This window comes from Stomoxys calcitrans, chromosome 1 (assembly GCF_963082655.1).
Source record: "Stomoxys calcitrans chromosome 1, idStoCalc2.1, whole genome shotgun sequence".
In the NCBI taxonomy this organism is placed as follows: domain Eukaryota; kingdom Metazoa; phylum Arthropoda; class Insecta; order Diptera; family Muscidae; genus Stomoxys; species Stomoxys calcitrans.
The window spans coordinates 234921648-234936980 of record NC_081552.1 but is presented as its reverse complement, the minus strand read 5'-3'; the positions used below and the strand labels follow the sequence as shown (position 1 = coordinate 234936980).

The following is a 15333-nucleotide window of genomic DNA, read 5'->3' as shown; positions in this document are numbered from 1 at the left end:
CTCAACTTTTTTTTATGAAATTCGTACTTTACTCTTCAATGCCTTTCATTTGAATCCCAAATTGTCCCGATAGTGGTAAGTGGGAGGCTCCGCCCCCTCCCTATATCAACAAATTATATGGACTATGTTTCCTTCCAGACCAACCAACACAATCTGTGAAAATTCCAAGGTAATCGGTTCAGCCGTTTTTGAGTCTATACAGAACAAACAAACCGACAAAAAAAACAAACACAAATTGAATTTTATATATACGAAGATATGCTTGATCATCATGAAATTTTTAGTCGATCTAGCCATGTCCGTCTGTCTGACGAAAGCACTCTAACTTTCGAAGGAGTAAAGCTAGGCGCTTGAAATTTTGCACAAAGGGCCATAAGGTTCAATTACAAAATAGGGACATCGTTTTTATGATGCCATCAGCCATTTTGACATTATATAATAGGTAAACATTTTTTTTATTATTTTTTCTTTTCTCGAATATTTTCAAAATTGACACTAATAAATTATGTACGTTTCCGGATGGTGCCATTTTTCTTTGCTTGCGTGTGCTGTGGTTCTTAACTATAAAGAACACACACACAACCGGACGCTTTGAAATCTCGTTGACAGATAGTGTACTCCACGAGAAAAAATTGTACTCAGCTGTTTTCTGAACACTACCCGGGTAGGTTTGTCTTGACCGGTACCGTTACCTTAAAATTTCAATTGCAGGCATGATATAATGACCAGGTAGCAAACAGCTGAGTAACATTTTCCCGCCAAGAGTACTATCTGTCAGGCAAAGACTTTAAATCGAGATATCGGTCTATATGGCAGCTATATCTAAATCTGGACCGATTTGGGGCAAATTGAAGAAGTATGTCGAAAAGCCCAACACAACTTACTGTCCCAAATTTCGGCGAAATCGACCAGGTAGTGTACCGTAAACAGCTGAGTAAAATTTTTTCTCGCGAAGTGTACTATCTGTCAACGGGTTTTGGTTGTGTGTGTATTATAGTTAAGAACCATAAAACACACATGCAACGAAAAATGGCACGAACTAGTAACATACACAGAATCAGAGTTGCACTAATTACTGATTTTGACAGATAGTACACTCAATATTTTTTTGTTGGACAACTGCTAGTACCTGTTAATGAATATATCGGGGTTGCGCTAGTCACTGATTTTCAAAGTTCTCGATGAGTATTCCAACTGGGGAAATATATGTTGACACAGGCCCAGAATTGTGTTTCCCAGATTCATATATTTCGTTCATTAGAGCGTTTTCGTGCAATTCAAGTTTTTTAACAAACTTTTTTTGGTGGCATAATGCGTAAGTGCAAAGAGGCATAACAGCAGATGTATTATAAACGTAAGTATTGCAATATTTCTTTGTGTGCCTTTTGTAATGTTTATTTGTACTCTTCCGCAGGACCTTACGCTCTAAAATTTCCAACTCTTTGGCTACTGTTGGAGATATGGTGAACCAGATCCAGGAAAGCCATAAACCAGAACTGATCTGATAGTCACCTTGTACAAAAGTAGTTTCGTTTGTAGCGGTAGGTTTTTATTATTAAAAAGATACGAGAACGCTTCAATTATTTTCTTAGCTTTTTGCAGATTCAGTCTCACATGTTGATTGAATTTCATCAATTTGTTAAATGTTATGCACAAGTACTTGATTTCAGATTGACGCGCAAGGACGCTCCCCTGCGGCACTCCGTTGTTGATCATGCCAGATGAGGATAGTGCGCTCTTTATTTTCACTGTGGAATAATTTAACAACGTAAGGATCAACATTTAAATCAATCAGTTTATAATAGATAATTGCTTTGTGATAGATAATTGCTTTTTTCGATGTCCAAGGAAATGGCAACAGTACAGATTTGATGTTGGGTGGAATGTTCCCTTTTAAAGCCAAATTGAAAATCAGAAACAGTGTTAATAGTGAGTTAATTTTTTAATTTTTCCTTTAGGACAAGCTCAAAAACTTTCCCGACACTTGATAATTAATTGGGATTATGTTGGCTCATTTCCAAGCAGCCGGAAAATGTCTATTATTTTTACAATTGTTGTATATACAGGTAAGAAACTGAATTGTAGAATTTGGAAATCTTTTTGGAAGAAAATTAGAAATTCCACCGCAGCCACTAGTCTTTTTTCCATTTAAATCCTTAATAACAGATGTAGTTTTTCTAGAATCAGTGAAGTGGTACCTGCCTGGATTTTCACTGGAGTTGAAATTGCCACTAAATCAGTATATGTGGGTTGGAATTGCAGTGATGTATGATGAAACTTCTGAATACAGATCATTTATTTATTTATTTGATGAATACGTACACAACAAAATAAAAAATCTTATAATTATAGTGCAGGCTTATAAGAACAGTCATATATCCTTTGACAGGTCTTTCCGGGGGATGGTTTCGTCAAAAGCTGATGAATAACAAGCCTGGAAGTATTCAGCTATTTCACATTCACTAGTGATGGTTTTATTATTCACTTTCTACTGCTGATAGAAAGGCGATTTTCTTATACCTGATATGGAATAGATTTCTTTGAATGCAGATGGACCAGGCTTGATTTTTGACAATCTTTCATTAAACTGTTTAGCTTGTTCTTGAGCTATTGTTTCCTTTATGATAGTTTTTGACAGCTGGATTTGTTTAGATAAAACTCTATTTCTATCTCTATGAAATATTCTTTTCAGATTCTTTTGCCATTGACGTTTGCATTTAAAAGTTTTTTTTTGCCTTTTCGGAGAGCCGGAATTTATGTTCATTGGCATGAATCTTTTGAGAATGAGAGTCATAGATTGTCCCAAAGACCAGATTAAAATCCTCAATAAATGAATCCAGCTCATTGTTGGACAAGTTGCAGTTTGATGGAGGCATTAACCTCTCAGATTCGGTGTCAAGGATGCTTCTAAAGCTGTTCCAGTCAGTACTTTTATATGAAGTGAAGGCATGCGGTAGATTCATAATTATTCCTGAGCACTCAATATAAATTTTCATTTTTAAAGCGAAGTGATCCGAGAATGATGGCAGCGAGGAAATCTCAACGTTTTGGAGACAATTGTCAATCAGATTTGAGCTGAGAAGTTAATGGCCGAGGAACGATGGGCCGTTTGGATATGACGAGAAATCATCGCAAAGCCGGACAATATCCAATGTATTTTCGTTAAGACAACTCAATAGAGTTTTTCCATTTACGTTTTCCGTTCAGTCTCCCCAAGATTGGCTTTTCAAATTCAGGTCTCCTCCGAGAATGAATCCGTCAAGTCATTACACAAATGAAGCAACTTATCTAAATCAGATTTCAATCTCTGAGCTGTGTAATTGCAAGGAATATAAATGGACCCCACCAGATACTTTTTTACAGAATTATTAGTATTGCCCTCGATTTGGGCTAATGACGTATAAATCCCTACATCAAAGAGACTTATTTTTTGATATTTCAATTGAATTCTTTGATGATAATAGCAACTCCAATATCAGAATAGTCGTATAAAAAATTATATCCATGAATTTTAATTCTTTTATTTCTCCGCAAAAGACATTCTTGAATGAAGCCTATATCAATGTTGTTGTGTAAGAGAGTTTTGCCCAGCTCTATTTGTCTACTTTTGACTACCAGAGAATGCACGTTGAAAGTACCAAAGTAACCATTTACGGTCCATAACCATATTGGCTCTTAACTTTGTTTAGAAGACGCAAAAACTCAAGTTTTGCATCTGGCTTTGACATAGATGGAAATTCGCTGAAAAATACATTGATTTCCTGCTCCAATGTTAGTTCTTGAGGCTCAAGGAAGTAAGTTGAAAGTTTAAAAAAACTCTTCTGCAAAAAATGGGTTGCTATTCTGTCTTGTCGACCACTCTCTTCACATTGTTGACGGCAATATTTTTCACCTCCTCAGCCTTGGCAGAACGCCTCTGGCTTGCAGCAACATATTTCTTATAAATTGGACACCCTTTCCAATACGCTGCATGACCCGATTCACCACCTGTTCTTACTGAACGGATCGGCGATGTCCTCTCGAGTTCTGTGCCCATTTTACGCAATTATATTCAGAATTGCAGTTGCGGGAAATGTGACCCCAATGTTGGCACCTGTGAGACTGAATGTCACTACTTTTCCGCTTAGGTTTCTCCCAGGAGGTAATTTGGTGTTCAATTCCTCGGATATGAGATATATCTCCAATTTTTTCCCGGGACGCAACGTCCCCAAGAAAAGGCCAGTGTCGCCCCCGCAATAAACCAAAAATCGCTGAAGAACAAAGACTAAATTAAGGGCGGCACAATGTCAGATAGTGCAATGAAGAAGATATGGAGGCAACATGCATGACAATAATGGGGGTCAGAAGTTCCTTCTAATCTGCCATTTCAACCCCCTATGGCGCGTTTGCAATTGCTAGTTAGAATCAGTAGTGAGAGTGATAGATCCACCCCATCGAGGAGAGGTCCCCTAAACACACCAAATTACTTTATATTGGCGAATAGCACCAACTTTGTCTTTCGGGGGTTTACGTCAAGCCCCTTGGCCATTCTTGCCAGCATACAATCATAACTAACTTGGTCTACCGTGGAAGGTTAAATGCATTATTGGTAGCTAGTTTACCGCTACAACAATCTAGTGAAAACTATTTAAACCTGTCGTCTTGTTGGTTTTGCCTGGAGCTATTTGGAATTTTGAACATTAAATTTGTTTTTTTTTTGCTTGACACTCAAAAATTTAAAAACTTCTTTCTTGTCACGGCGAATTGAATTTTCTTCGCCCTGTTCACAAATGTTGACATATCAAGTCCCCCAAAAAGATGCTTTGTTGTAGCAATTCGCCGATGCGGCCATCTTATAAATACGCTATCAGCTTCACTCAGGAAACTTAGGTCCATTTTGTCGCCCCCGAAAAATTCAAGAAGCGCAGAAGAACAATGATAAACATTTACGTCAGTACAATGATTACGATCCAACATACATGACAAAACGGCCAGGCGGTCTGAAGTAGTTTCCTCCAATATGCCATTTAAAGCTTTAGTAGTCAAGAATGGCGAAAAGACTATTGCATGAAAATAATTTAGATAGGAAAATAGGTGTTTGTGTGGCCATAATCCTGCACTGACGGTCGCATTTTCAGGGTAATCCCTTAGTAGGTGCTCAACCGTCTATGACTCCTCCTCATCCCCACAAATCAAGCTTAAGTCCGCCATGTGTCTAGCGCAAGGTCAAAGTCCTGACATTGCAATGGCTTTTCAGAACTTTCAGTAGTGAGAGCGGCAGCTCCTCACATCTAGCAGAGGTCCCCTGAACATACCAAGTTACCTAGGATTGGTGAATAGTACCAACTTGATCTTACGGGGGTTTACGTTAAGCCCATTTTGGCCGCTTACTATATGCACTCCGAATGGCCCATACTATATACACTCTGAACGGCCCACACCATGATGACAACGTCATCCTCATAGCCAATAAACTTTAACCGTCCTTTTCAATTGACCCGAAAATCCCACAGATATCCAAGAGTCAAAAAGGTGTACACAACCCCACCTTGTGGTGGTTGAGCTCTTACCACAATCTTCCTATTTGAACCATACGTTAATTATCCCTCCTATCAACAATAATCTAATGAAAACTTTTTAAACCTGCCAAGATGGCTTTGGTTGGATTTGTGGGTAAAACCTCTGCAGCTAATTGAATTTGGAACATATTTAACTATGTGATTTCTTGCTTGACACTTAAAAATTTATAAACTTCTTTCTTCTTGCTCTGATTGGTCGAAGCAAATTTTAAATGTCAAGGTAAATCGAATTTTATTCGCCCTGTTTACAAATTTTGACATATCAAGTTCCTAAAAAAGATGCTTTGTTGTCAAGATATATTCATTTACAGGTAGTGGCAGTTGCCCAACAACAAAATATTGAGTGCACTATCCGTCAAAATAAGTAATTGGCCATTTTTCGTTGTTGGCAAGTGCTATGGTTCTTAACTATAATACACATACACAACCAAAGCTCGTTGACAGATAGTGCACTTCGAGAGAAAAAATTCTACTCAGCTGTTACCGGTACAATACCTGGTAATTATGCCATGCTTTGTTGTAGCAATTCGCCGATGCGGCCACCAGCTGTTAACAAACGCCTTTGTTGTTATTTTTTTTGCTTCGTTAATTAAATTACCAAAGAAGGCAAAGCGGTTTAATTTTCGGTTAAATAATTGAGGTTTTGTAAACAAACTATAGTGTTTACTATCAGCAGCAATTTCTTTATTAATCTGCGTGCTTTAAAGAGCTTAGGAGGCTTTTCGAAATTCAACAATGGCCGAGACCTTGGATTTGGACAAGTGCTTTGAAGTTATATCGAATTTGGTGGACAAAGCGGGAGCTGTGAGTCAATTTGATGCGTGCTAAATTGCAATATTTAATAACTTTCGACATTATTATGGTTTGATTTCCACAGATAATTGCTCGTCGCAATGAAACCCGCCAGGATTTCGTTTGTAAACAAGGTGACATTGATTTGGTTACTGAAACCGACCAGGAAGTGGAGATATTGTTAATGAATGGCATCAAAGAACAATTTCCAGATCACAAGTAAGTGCTACACAAATGCATGATAACGATTACAAGAGTGTGGGTGAACACAATCAGGGCACTTAAGGAAATAAAATATATGCATATGCAATGCAAAAGTGCGCTACATGAAAATAAACATGGGTGACGCCCAGACACTGCCTACTCTTCTTGGTGGGAGTGGTATGGAATATGGGCAACATGGTACCATAAGGATGTAAAGCATAGAACTCAAATATGCCAATTTTATATTGTCGGAGAAATTTACCAGTGGTACATAAATAAATAGAAATTTTGTTTAAAGTATGATTCCTTCAAAAAAATATATCCAGCTCAATTTCTATTGCTCTGGCAACGATGCCAACCTATTTATTTGTCAGAATCCTACTCGACAACCCGCCCAAACCCACCAAAGTTCCAAAATTTCTAGATGGGTATATGTAACAAATAATTTATAAGTTTATTTTTCTCTACCAGATTTATAGGCGAAGAAGAAAGCAGCGCTGAAGGAGCTCCAAAAAAACTTACCGATTCTCCCACCTGGATTATTGATCCTGTCGATGGTACAATGAATTTTGTTCATGCTTTTCCTCACTCTTGCATTTCAGTAGGTTTGGTAGTCAACAAAATTACCGAACTTGGTATTATCTACAATCCCATGCTGCAACAGCGTTTTACGGCCCGCAGAGGTCAAGGAGCATGTTATAATGGCAAGGCCATTAAAGTAAGTGGGCAAACCGAATTGGCAAAGGCTTTGATAACCAGTGAATTTGGTACTACTCGTGATCCAGAAAAAATGCAGGTGGTTAAGGAAAATTTTGAGAAAATGGCAGCACAGGCTCATGGGTATTTAACTAGTCTTAAAACTCATAGAGTTTTGTTTCACCTTCTTGTTTTTTTAGCATTCGTGTTTTGGGCTCTGCCGCTCTCAATATGTCCATGGTCGCCTTAGGTGCTGCTGATGTCAATTATGAATTTGGCATACATGCCTGGGATGTATGTGCCGGTGATTTAATTGTTCGCGAAGCAGGTGGTGTAGTAATCGATCCTGCTGGCGGGGATTTCGATATGATGTCTCGTCGTGTATTAGCTGCCTCGTCCTTGGAATTGGCTAAACAGGTTGCCAAAACATTAACTCAATTTTATCCCAAACCAAGAGATGATTGAGGAAATGCATTCATTTGTATTTGTTTAAATGTTGTACCTATTTACGTGTAAATCAAAACCAAAAAACCTAAATTAATCTCAATTGCTGATCTTTGTACTGTACGTACGTACATACATAGCATATAATTGTCATTCCTAATTCAACCAATCCCATGGCAGCCGGCTGTATGTACCGGATTGACCCGATGAATTCCTTCAACGACAAGGGCTGTCGCCTCAGTATACTACACACTTCTACTACAACAACATTCCTAATTTAAATTCATTAAAAATAAAATATTTATTGGTAAAATGGATATGAATCTACTACCTCTCTCATATACCCTTAACCCGACATACAGTTGTTCTTGGTCATAAAGATTCAACCTGACTCCTCTGGACAGTGGTTGTCTGTTCAAAGGATGGTGGATACGCAACGGGCGCAATATAAGCCCAGTACATACTATTTGCATAACATATAACTATGTGCCCTGGAAGGATCTTTGCTTCCTGAGGGAGGTAGTAGTCCATTTGCGAACAAAGGAGACAACCTATCGCATTTTGTTGACCATAATATCGGCAGGTCTCGATCTTATCCCATTACATGTAGCTCAATTAGCGAGTCCACACTGCCGCTTCAAGCCTGTCGTTGTGACACCAAGTATTCAGATTCATTACATCATCGACTATCACATTCAAGCATATTTCATGTAGTGAAGAATTTGACTGAAGAGTTGTAGGTGGATATCTGGAATAGAGTATACAGTTCAGGAGACATGATCATTCATAGGACACTTAAGTGTATCCTACTGGATTCGAATTCGTATTCCTAAATAACAGGCCTGGATGGACCGTATCAACTATGACCCAGTGTGACCCGGCTGAGACCTCAACTATCATATCAATTATAGGTCGTGCTATGCAATGTAAGAAGTCCATGCTGATGCCCAGCACTAGGAAGTTTCAAAACGGCTCAAGAAGGGTAGTGTATCAAGTGATTTTGCTACTGGCGAGAGGAAGAGAGATTGGTCTGTACGATTCTCTCTTGCTTGAGATCTTCTCTGGCTTCAGACGTAGACCCTATCTGCTCATCTGCCAAACTGAGGGAACTGAAAGAGACAAATCATACTGTGCAATCCGCCATCTCGTCATCAAGATATCACTCTTCTCAACGCAACCAAAGAAAGTGTGTACGTGTGCAGGTAAAATGAGAGAGAAAGAGAAACACAAACAAGGAGAATGGGACAATCAGCGGTATCGATCAAGAGTCTCAGTGAGATACCGGACGGCACCGGCTCTTGCATATATACTGAGTTTCTATGATGCTTGATATGACAAGGCAAGTTATTGGCGATTTTAAATAACCAATGGCCAACCTGTTCCCAGGGCGATGTCCTTTGGACCGCAACGAGCTTGCTCATCTACAGGAGCCTGACGAGGATCGACCCCTCCACGTGGAAGTGTGACTACAACAACCTACAAGACGTCGCACACTTTTCACACATACATTTTATAGGCTGAACATGTGCCTCAGTGTATAACACACTGCCACAACAACAACATATGCCGTTTAAATTGTGACGACCACTTTGAAGAAATACATTATTTTCATTTATTTAGCGGCTGTTGTGTGTATCTTCTTCTTCTTTTGTCATTTCTTTTTATGGCCATTCACAAAGACGAATTTCGGTGGCACGACCTATGCATAGGCGTATCAAGTACGACAGGGGTTGCCATTTGTGCAACATGCACAGAGTTGTTACGACGTAACAGCGTAAGCGGCATGGGGGTCCTACATGGTGTAACAAATTAAAGGTGGTCTCACTTGTACAACAACCACAAATCATATGGTGCAATCGACCATCTCTTCATCTAAATGTCATCTAAATGTCATTTCTGAAATGACATCGTTGTCAAAAAACTGTCATATTAAGTGTATGCGTGTGTGTGTGCGCGCTTTTTAATTATTTGTTTTGGCTTGGGCAGAAATTGCCATTTGTGAGTTTGGGAAAGAATAAAAGAATATCAACGTAAAAATGTACAATAAACGACTAAACTTTTGATTATTGTACGAAATTAAACTATTTTATTATTTATTTACAAGGCAAATATGGTTCTACTTCAGAATTAGTCAATTTCCGGAAGCAGTTGCTTGTTAGGGTCTGTAGACCACGCATAAGAATAGCCCAATAAACTCAAACAGCACCTATGGAAATTTGTGGTATTTCTACGATTTACTACCCACGAAGTCTAAACTTCAAGAGACTATTGCAGCTCCCCAGAGAGATAAAACTACCTCAATAAAGGAATCTTCCTGTAAATTGGCGCTTGTTGTTGATTTGATGATATTTTTTGTTTTTGCTGCGTGACCAGTCTCGTCTGCTGGTCAACATTTGTGGTGTTAATATAGCTCTGAATACCTACCGCAGTGACCAAAGCAAAGTATTCAAAAACTAGCTCCTGCGCAGATGGCAAATCCTCCGGCAGATGAAGTGGTGTGCGTAACAAGCTATGAGATGTTAAATTGGGCCCGATACTTCCGTATGTCCGACAAAGATGGAAGGAAGCCAAGATAATTTGAATAATAATGCTGAGAGTATGGCTGTTTAGCTTTGTCTTTGTTGTTGTTTCAAATAGTGCTCGAAAAAATCGCCATAAGAATTGGAACAAAAACTATTAAAATGACAATTAATTCGAACACCTCGTAAGTAATAAAAACAATTGCATAATGAAGTTAAAAAGACACGAGTTAACCTAAAACAATTGAGTTTAAAAATCATGTGGCATGGATTTGGTCCTTTGGTTGTCCGCTTCTGACAAGTTCAGCAACAAGCTCGTTGCTTTCCATTACATTTCGGAAATTGCAATTGCTTTAATATTAGTTGTTTCACCATACAACCAGAAATTTATTATTATATTATAGGGTTTTCCAACAAGAGGTGTTATTTTGGATAATTTGGTGTGGTCGTAGTTGCCATTGGGCTGATGTTTTTGTCGTAGCCACAATCGTGTGTGGAAGGGGGGTAGCGATCCTTGACCAGCCTCTGAGAAGGCTAGATCGTTTCGGTACATAAAACTGATCGCAGCGGAAACGTTGGATGATGTTATTTGTCATTAACGGCATGCCTTCCTCTTTATTATGATATAAATATCCGATTATTTATTAACAAAATTACATTTTTCTTTGAATACTAATGCCCATATTCACAAAACTTAAACCTACTATAAGGCTGTTTTAAGTTTTGTGAATAAGGGTGTAAAATAACAACTCTTATGGGCAACTCCTATAAATTCAAAAGAAAATTTAAAGTTCTCTAAGCCTGTAATAAATATGGTGCCCGCTTCCTCCCTATACCTGTTTTTCAGCTTTGTTAAACGCCAATAAATGGTGTTTTTTGAGAGTACTTTTTATACCCTCCACCATAGGTTGGAGTATACTAATTTCGCCATTCCGTTTGTAACACTTCTAAATATTCGTCTAAGACCCCATTAAGTATTTATATTCTTGATCGTCAAGACCTTTTAAGTCGATATAGCAATCTCCGTCGGTGTGTCTGTAGAAAGCATGCTAACTCTCGAAGGACTAAATCTAAGTGACTGAAATTTTGTTTTTTTTTTAACAATTTTATTGTTTTTGTTTAACAATTTTATTGCTTTTTTTTAAAACAATTTTATTGTCTTTTTTTTTTAACAATTTTATTGTCAACCAAAATTAAAATACTATTGTACTAATAGTTCATTCATTCATTTAAGTGGATAAATGTATATATATACACACATATGTATCATGCTAAAATGACAAAACAAAATGATAAATAATTTTTTATGTATCAAAAGTAATGACGTAGACTAATTAAAAACAATATACAAAGATTACGACTATAACAAATAGATTTAAGACTTTATGTTAAAAAAAAAACTACTTTACATTTTTCGAACACATAGCTTCCCCAAATCGATAAAAGTGTAAGGAAACATTGCTAAGCAATACATGCAATAAATAATATACATACAAAAAGCAATAGAATAGAATACATGCGCAAGATATATAATTACATACTGGTTTACTTTTAATATCATAAAAAAATTAAAATTTGTACTTCAAAGCTTTTGTATAACTGAATATTCGTTGTTTTTGTTTTTGAATTTTTATTTCGTGATTAAGGCTTTTAATTCTAAAATAAATTCGACATTTGAAAAAAAAATTGCTTTACATTGTCAGGGATTGTTATTTCTAAACTTTTACTTAAAAGTTTCTGTTGGAGTTTTACATTGTGATCAATTCCATTTCCGTTCACCGTTCTAAAAACGATTTCCAAGCGTTTAAGGTCTCTTAAGAAATCGGAGGATGGCTTTACCAGGTGACCTTTTGAAATTTGGTCTACCCAAGTGAAAGAATACTCGGAACTCTGACAATCTTTAAGGTTTAACTTCCTGATTATATAGCCCGCTATATATTCGAGAGCGTCATTTTGAAGATCGCCAAAGTCCGGAAAATTGTCCGCTTCGAATTCTTCTAGCTCCTCAGGTTCATTAATTTCAGGCTCAATTTCGTCATTAGCACAAAGTTGCTCTGTATTGGAATGACAGGAAGCGTTGAGCCATTCCGTACAATCTTCCTGTGTATTTCCACTTGATTGGAGGAGCTCAGTGTTTCGGGCTGAAATTGAAAGATTATATATAAAATAAACCATTTTGTTTTGGAAAAAGAGAATACGTTAGTACCAACCTAATATATATTTCCTTAGTCTGAATTTAAATTCTTTGGGTGTAGGACGGTCATTAAGACCACCCTTGTTTCGTAAAGCCCCAAAAAAATTTTCTAATACATCCTGGTTCAATCCATAGGATAGAATGTATTCGATACCAAATTTTTCTTTAAGGTAATCGTATAACATTACTATAGATGTATTAGACATTATAACGGCTTTTTGAAAAAATTCAATAGATTTTTTCCCTGGGATTATGGGAACAAGCATTATTTCATTCATCTGATCAATGACTTTTTTTTTGTGCTTCATAATTTAGACCAAATGGTTGCGGAAACAATAGATGACAAAAATTGATAAATAGAAAAATAACAAATTCACAAATTAAATACCTTGCCAGGGTACCCGAAAGTACTTAGGTTAGAGTTAAAAACGTCAAACCAATCATTTATCACTTGAATAAATTTTGCAGTTTCCAATGCATTATACAATTGAAACCCCAAGCTGTGACATCGAACAATTGCGTTTGCTGTTGTGTGTGAAAACAACTGCGCTGCAGTTTTAACTTTTTGTCGAGCTAAATTGTGTTATACAAAAAGTCATAAGATGATATGAGATCAAAATAAAAATGGGAGTAAAAACAAAATTTTTTGCAATAACTTACCACAACCAGTCACAGAGATATGATCACTACTCAACTTATGAGTAATTGATATATCGCTTGATGAGGTGTGACTAAGTAAGTCAGCGATTGTCCTTGGTGTTAGCAATTTTCCATTTACTTGTAGGCCGGTATCTAAGAAATGGTTTCTAACCAACTTCAGCAGATGGGGCGCATCGGCAAACACAAAAATTTTGTCCAAACTACTGGCAGGATGTGGAAACCAAGTTTTTTCTGAAAAAAATTGGGAATTTTAATCCCATCTTTCTAAATACATCTTCAAACAACTTACCAACGGATACACCTAAGACCTTCCATAACGCTCTGTTAGTGGCTCCCATATCGGAAACAATTGCAACCACGGTGTAGCCTATATCATAAAGTTGGGTTATTATTTCCCATAATACCTCCTTCGTCATTGCTGCATCAAAGTCATAATAGATGGGCTGTTTCCACGATTTCCACACACCACGTGCTATTACTACTTGAGCTTGACTCGCCGGCTTCCGTGCGGTGTCGCTCGGAGCATCGTATTCGAACGCTTCCAAGACCTTCATCTCATCAAATGTCCCTCTGCGTCATGTCAGTTTCGTGTTCCATAAAAAGCAATGATGGTTTAATTATGCCTTTGGAAATTTCGATTTTGGCACTCCAGCGATGCATTGTAGCGAGAGAAGGAAGAGGAAACCCTTTTCTATACAAATGCCTATAAGCCCTGGGGCCGGCAGCGTGTAGACAGATGGCGTTAGATATATCATTCCACGACCAATGATGGTTTCCGGGCGACATGATTTTTTTGAGTTGGCCTTCGGTAAAAACTTTTCGCATGCAGTCAACCACACGGTTCGCTTGTACCAACTTGATTTTCAATTCTTCCATCTCTATTTGCAACTTTTTTATTAGTTTTGCCTTATGTTGCGTTTCGATGAAATATGATGCGGCACTAGAGGTTGATTTTTGTTTTAACTTAGCAATTAAATCATTATTTTACTTACTCTGTCTCTGTTCCCTTATCTTTCAACATTTACAATTTTAAATAAATAAAATATTTGAAAATATTAAAGAAAGGCAATAGTCGGACGATGCCGACTATATAATATACTAATATATAATAATAATAGCTACACAGAAAAAAAAAAATGGCCGGAAATTAAGGATTTTTTCTTATTCCTAGGATTTAAGCAATGAAACAAGTAAAAGCATGGTAAGTCCATCTCAATCCTAGAACCCACCACCGTGGATTCTGCAAAAAGTTTACACAAAATGAACTTTATTGAAGAGACTAGTTGTAGTTGTACAACAATGGTTGTAGTTGTTGTAACAGTGTGTCGTGTTCTTTCTTTTGTCTGCTTGGTTCTGTTGAATGTTCAGATCCAGAGGCTCTGCGTCTAAGGTGGATGGGATCTGCGTCTAAGGTGGGATCTGCGTCTAAGTCGAGTAGGTCCAGCTAGACAGTTAAGCAGATGTCGTGTATCGTGTGGTCTCAAGTCACAATCGTGATCCACATCCTGCACGTTGACATCAATCCTTGCACTGTAGGAGTTGAGGCGGCTGCACCTGCTACCGTATCTGTATGAATATTTTCTAGACTTTCTTGATATGCTACTTGATCATCTAGATTTTCTCTCCTGTAGCGCTGTGAGTATTCGCCTCCTGGGATACCGTGTCTGCATGAAGTCGATTATACTTACTCTTCTTCCGTTTGAGTTCCGGTACATTTGGTAGATTTTGGAACATTCTCCGAAAAACTGTTGTTGCTGTTGTTGGTCCTAAACCAATGTATTGTATATAGAAGTAAAATTAAATAAAACATAATTTACATAATACTTACCCAAAAGAAATCTCCATTTCCGACACAATTTCGCTTTCATCATCAACAGAAAGCAAACTTACGCTAAATATAATTGAAGTGAATTCCCACAATGCGAAATTTCTAATGAATATACTTACTCTTCTACAGCATATGGAGCAGCATCGCTCGTCAACATGGCCTTCTTCGCGCAGCGCAAAATATTTGAGAGCAAAAAGTGGTCCCCACATACAAATTGACCGACTTCGAAGTTCCTGTAAGCTGCTTAATTCCACCTTTGACGCAGCGCATCATCCACAGGAACGGACCATTTTCGTGGTTGTCCGACTTGCCACACATTTTACATTTACGCATGTCCTTTATTTTTTTCTTTTTATTTCTTTAAATATAAGTAATTTTTAAATCATTCACCTTAATTTTTTATTTCATTATTTTATTTTGTAATTTATGACACCGAAA

The 15333-nt window shown here is 37.5% G+C and overlaps 1 protein-coding gene and 2 long non-coding RNA genes across 4 annotated transcripts; 2 read left to right on the top strand and 1 right to left on the bottom strand.

Moving 5' to 3' along the window:
* The first annotated feature begins 1098 nt into the window (after positions 1 to 1098).
* LOC106094585 (uncharacterized) lies at positions 1099 to 2948 on the top strand. Of its 2 annotated transcripts, none has more exons than XR_001222582.2 (5): positions 1099 to 1354; positions 1415 to 1541; positions 1593 to 1768; positions 1959 to 2066; positions 2693 to 2948. It is a non-coding gene; the product is annotated as an uncharacterized LOC106094585 (long non-coding RNA). The 2 variants fall into 2 exon arrangements; XR_009396638.1 differs by lacking the exon at positions 2693 to 2948 and adding an exon at positions 2182 to 2391.
* Positions 1661 to 2740, bottom strand: LOC131998569 (uncharacterized). Its single transcript, XR_009398802.1, has 2 exons — positions 2521 to 2740; positions 1661 to 2462 (listed from the first exon to the last, which is right to left on the bottom strand). It is a non-coding gene; the product is annotated as an uncharacterized LOC131998569 (long non-coding RNA).
* Positions 2949 to 6118: 3170 nt separating the features above from the next.
* Positions 6119 to 8011, top strand: LOC106094584 (inositol monophosphatase 1). Its single transcript, XM_013261809.2, has 4 exons — positions 6119 to 6362; positions 6436 to 6569; positions 7026 to 7394; positions 7451 to 8011. The coding sequence occupies exons 1-4, from the start codon at positions 6294 to 6296 to the stop codon at positions 7713 to 7715; spliced, it is 837 nt and encodes a 278-aa protein (XP_013117263.2). The 5' UTR covers positions 6119 to 6293; the 3' UTR covers positions 7716 to 8011.
* Positions 8012 to 15333: the final 7322 nt, after the last annotated feature.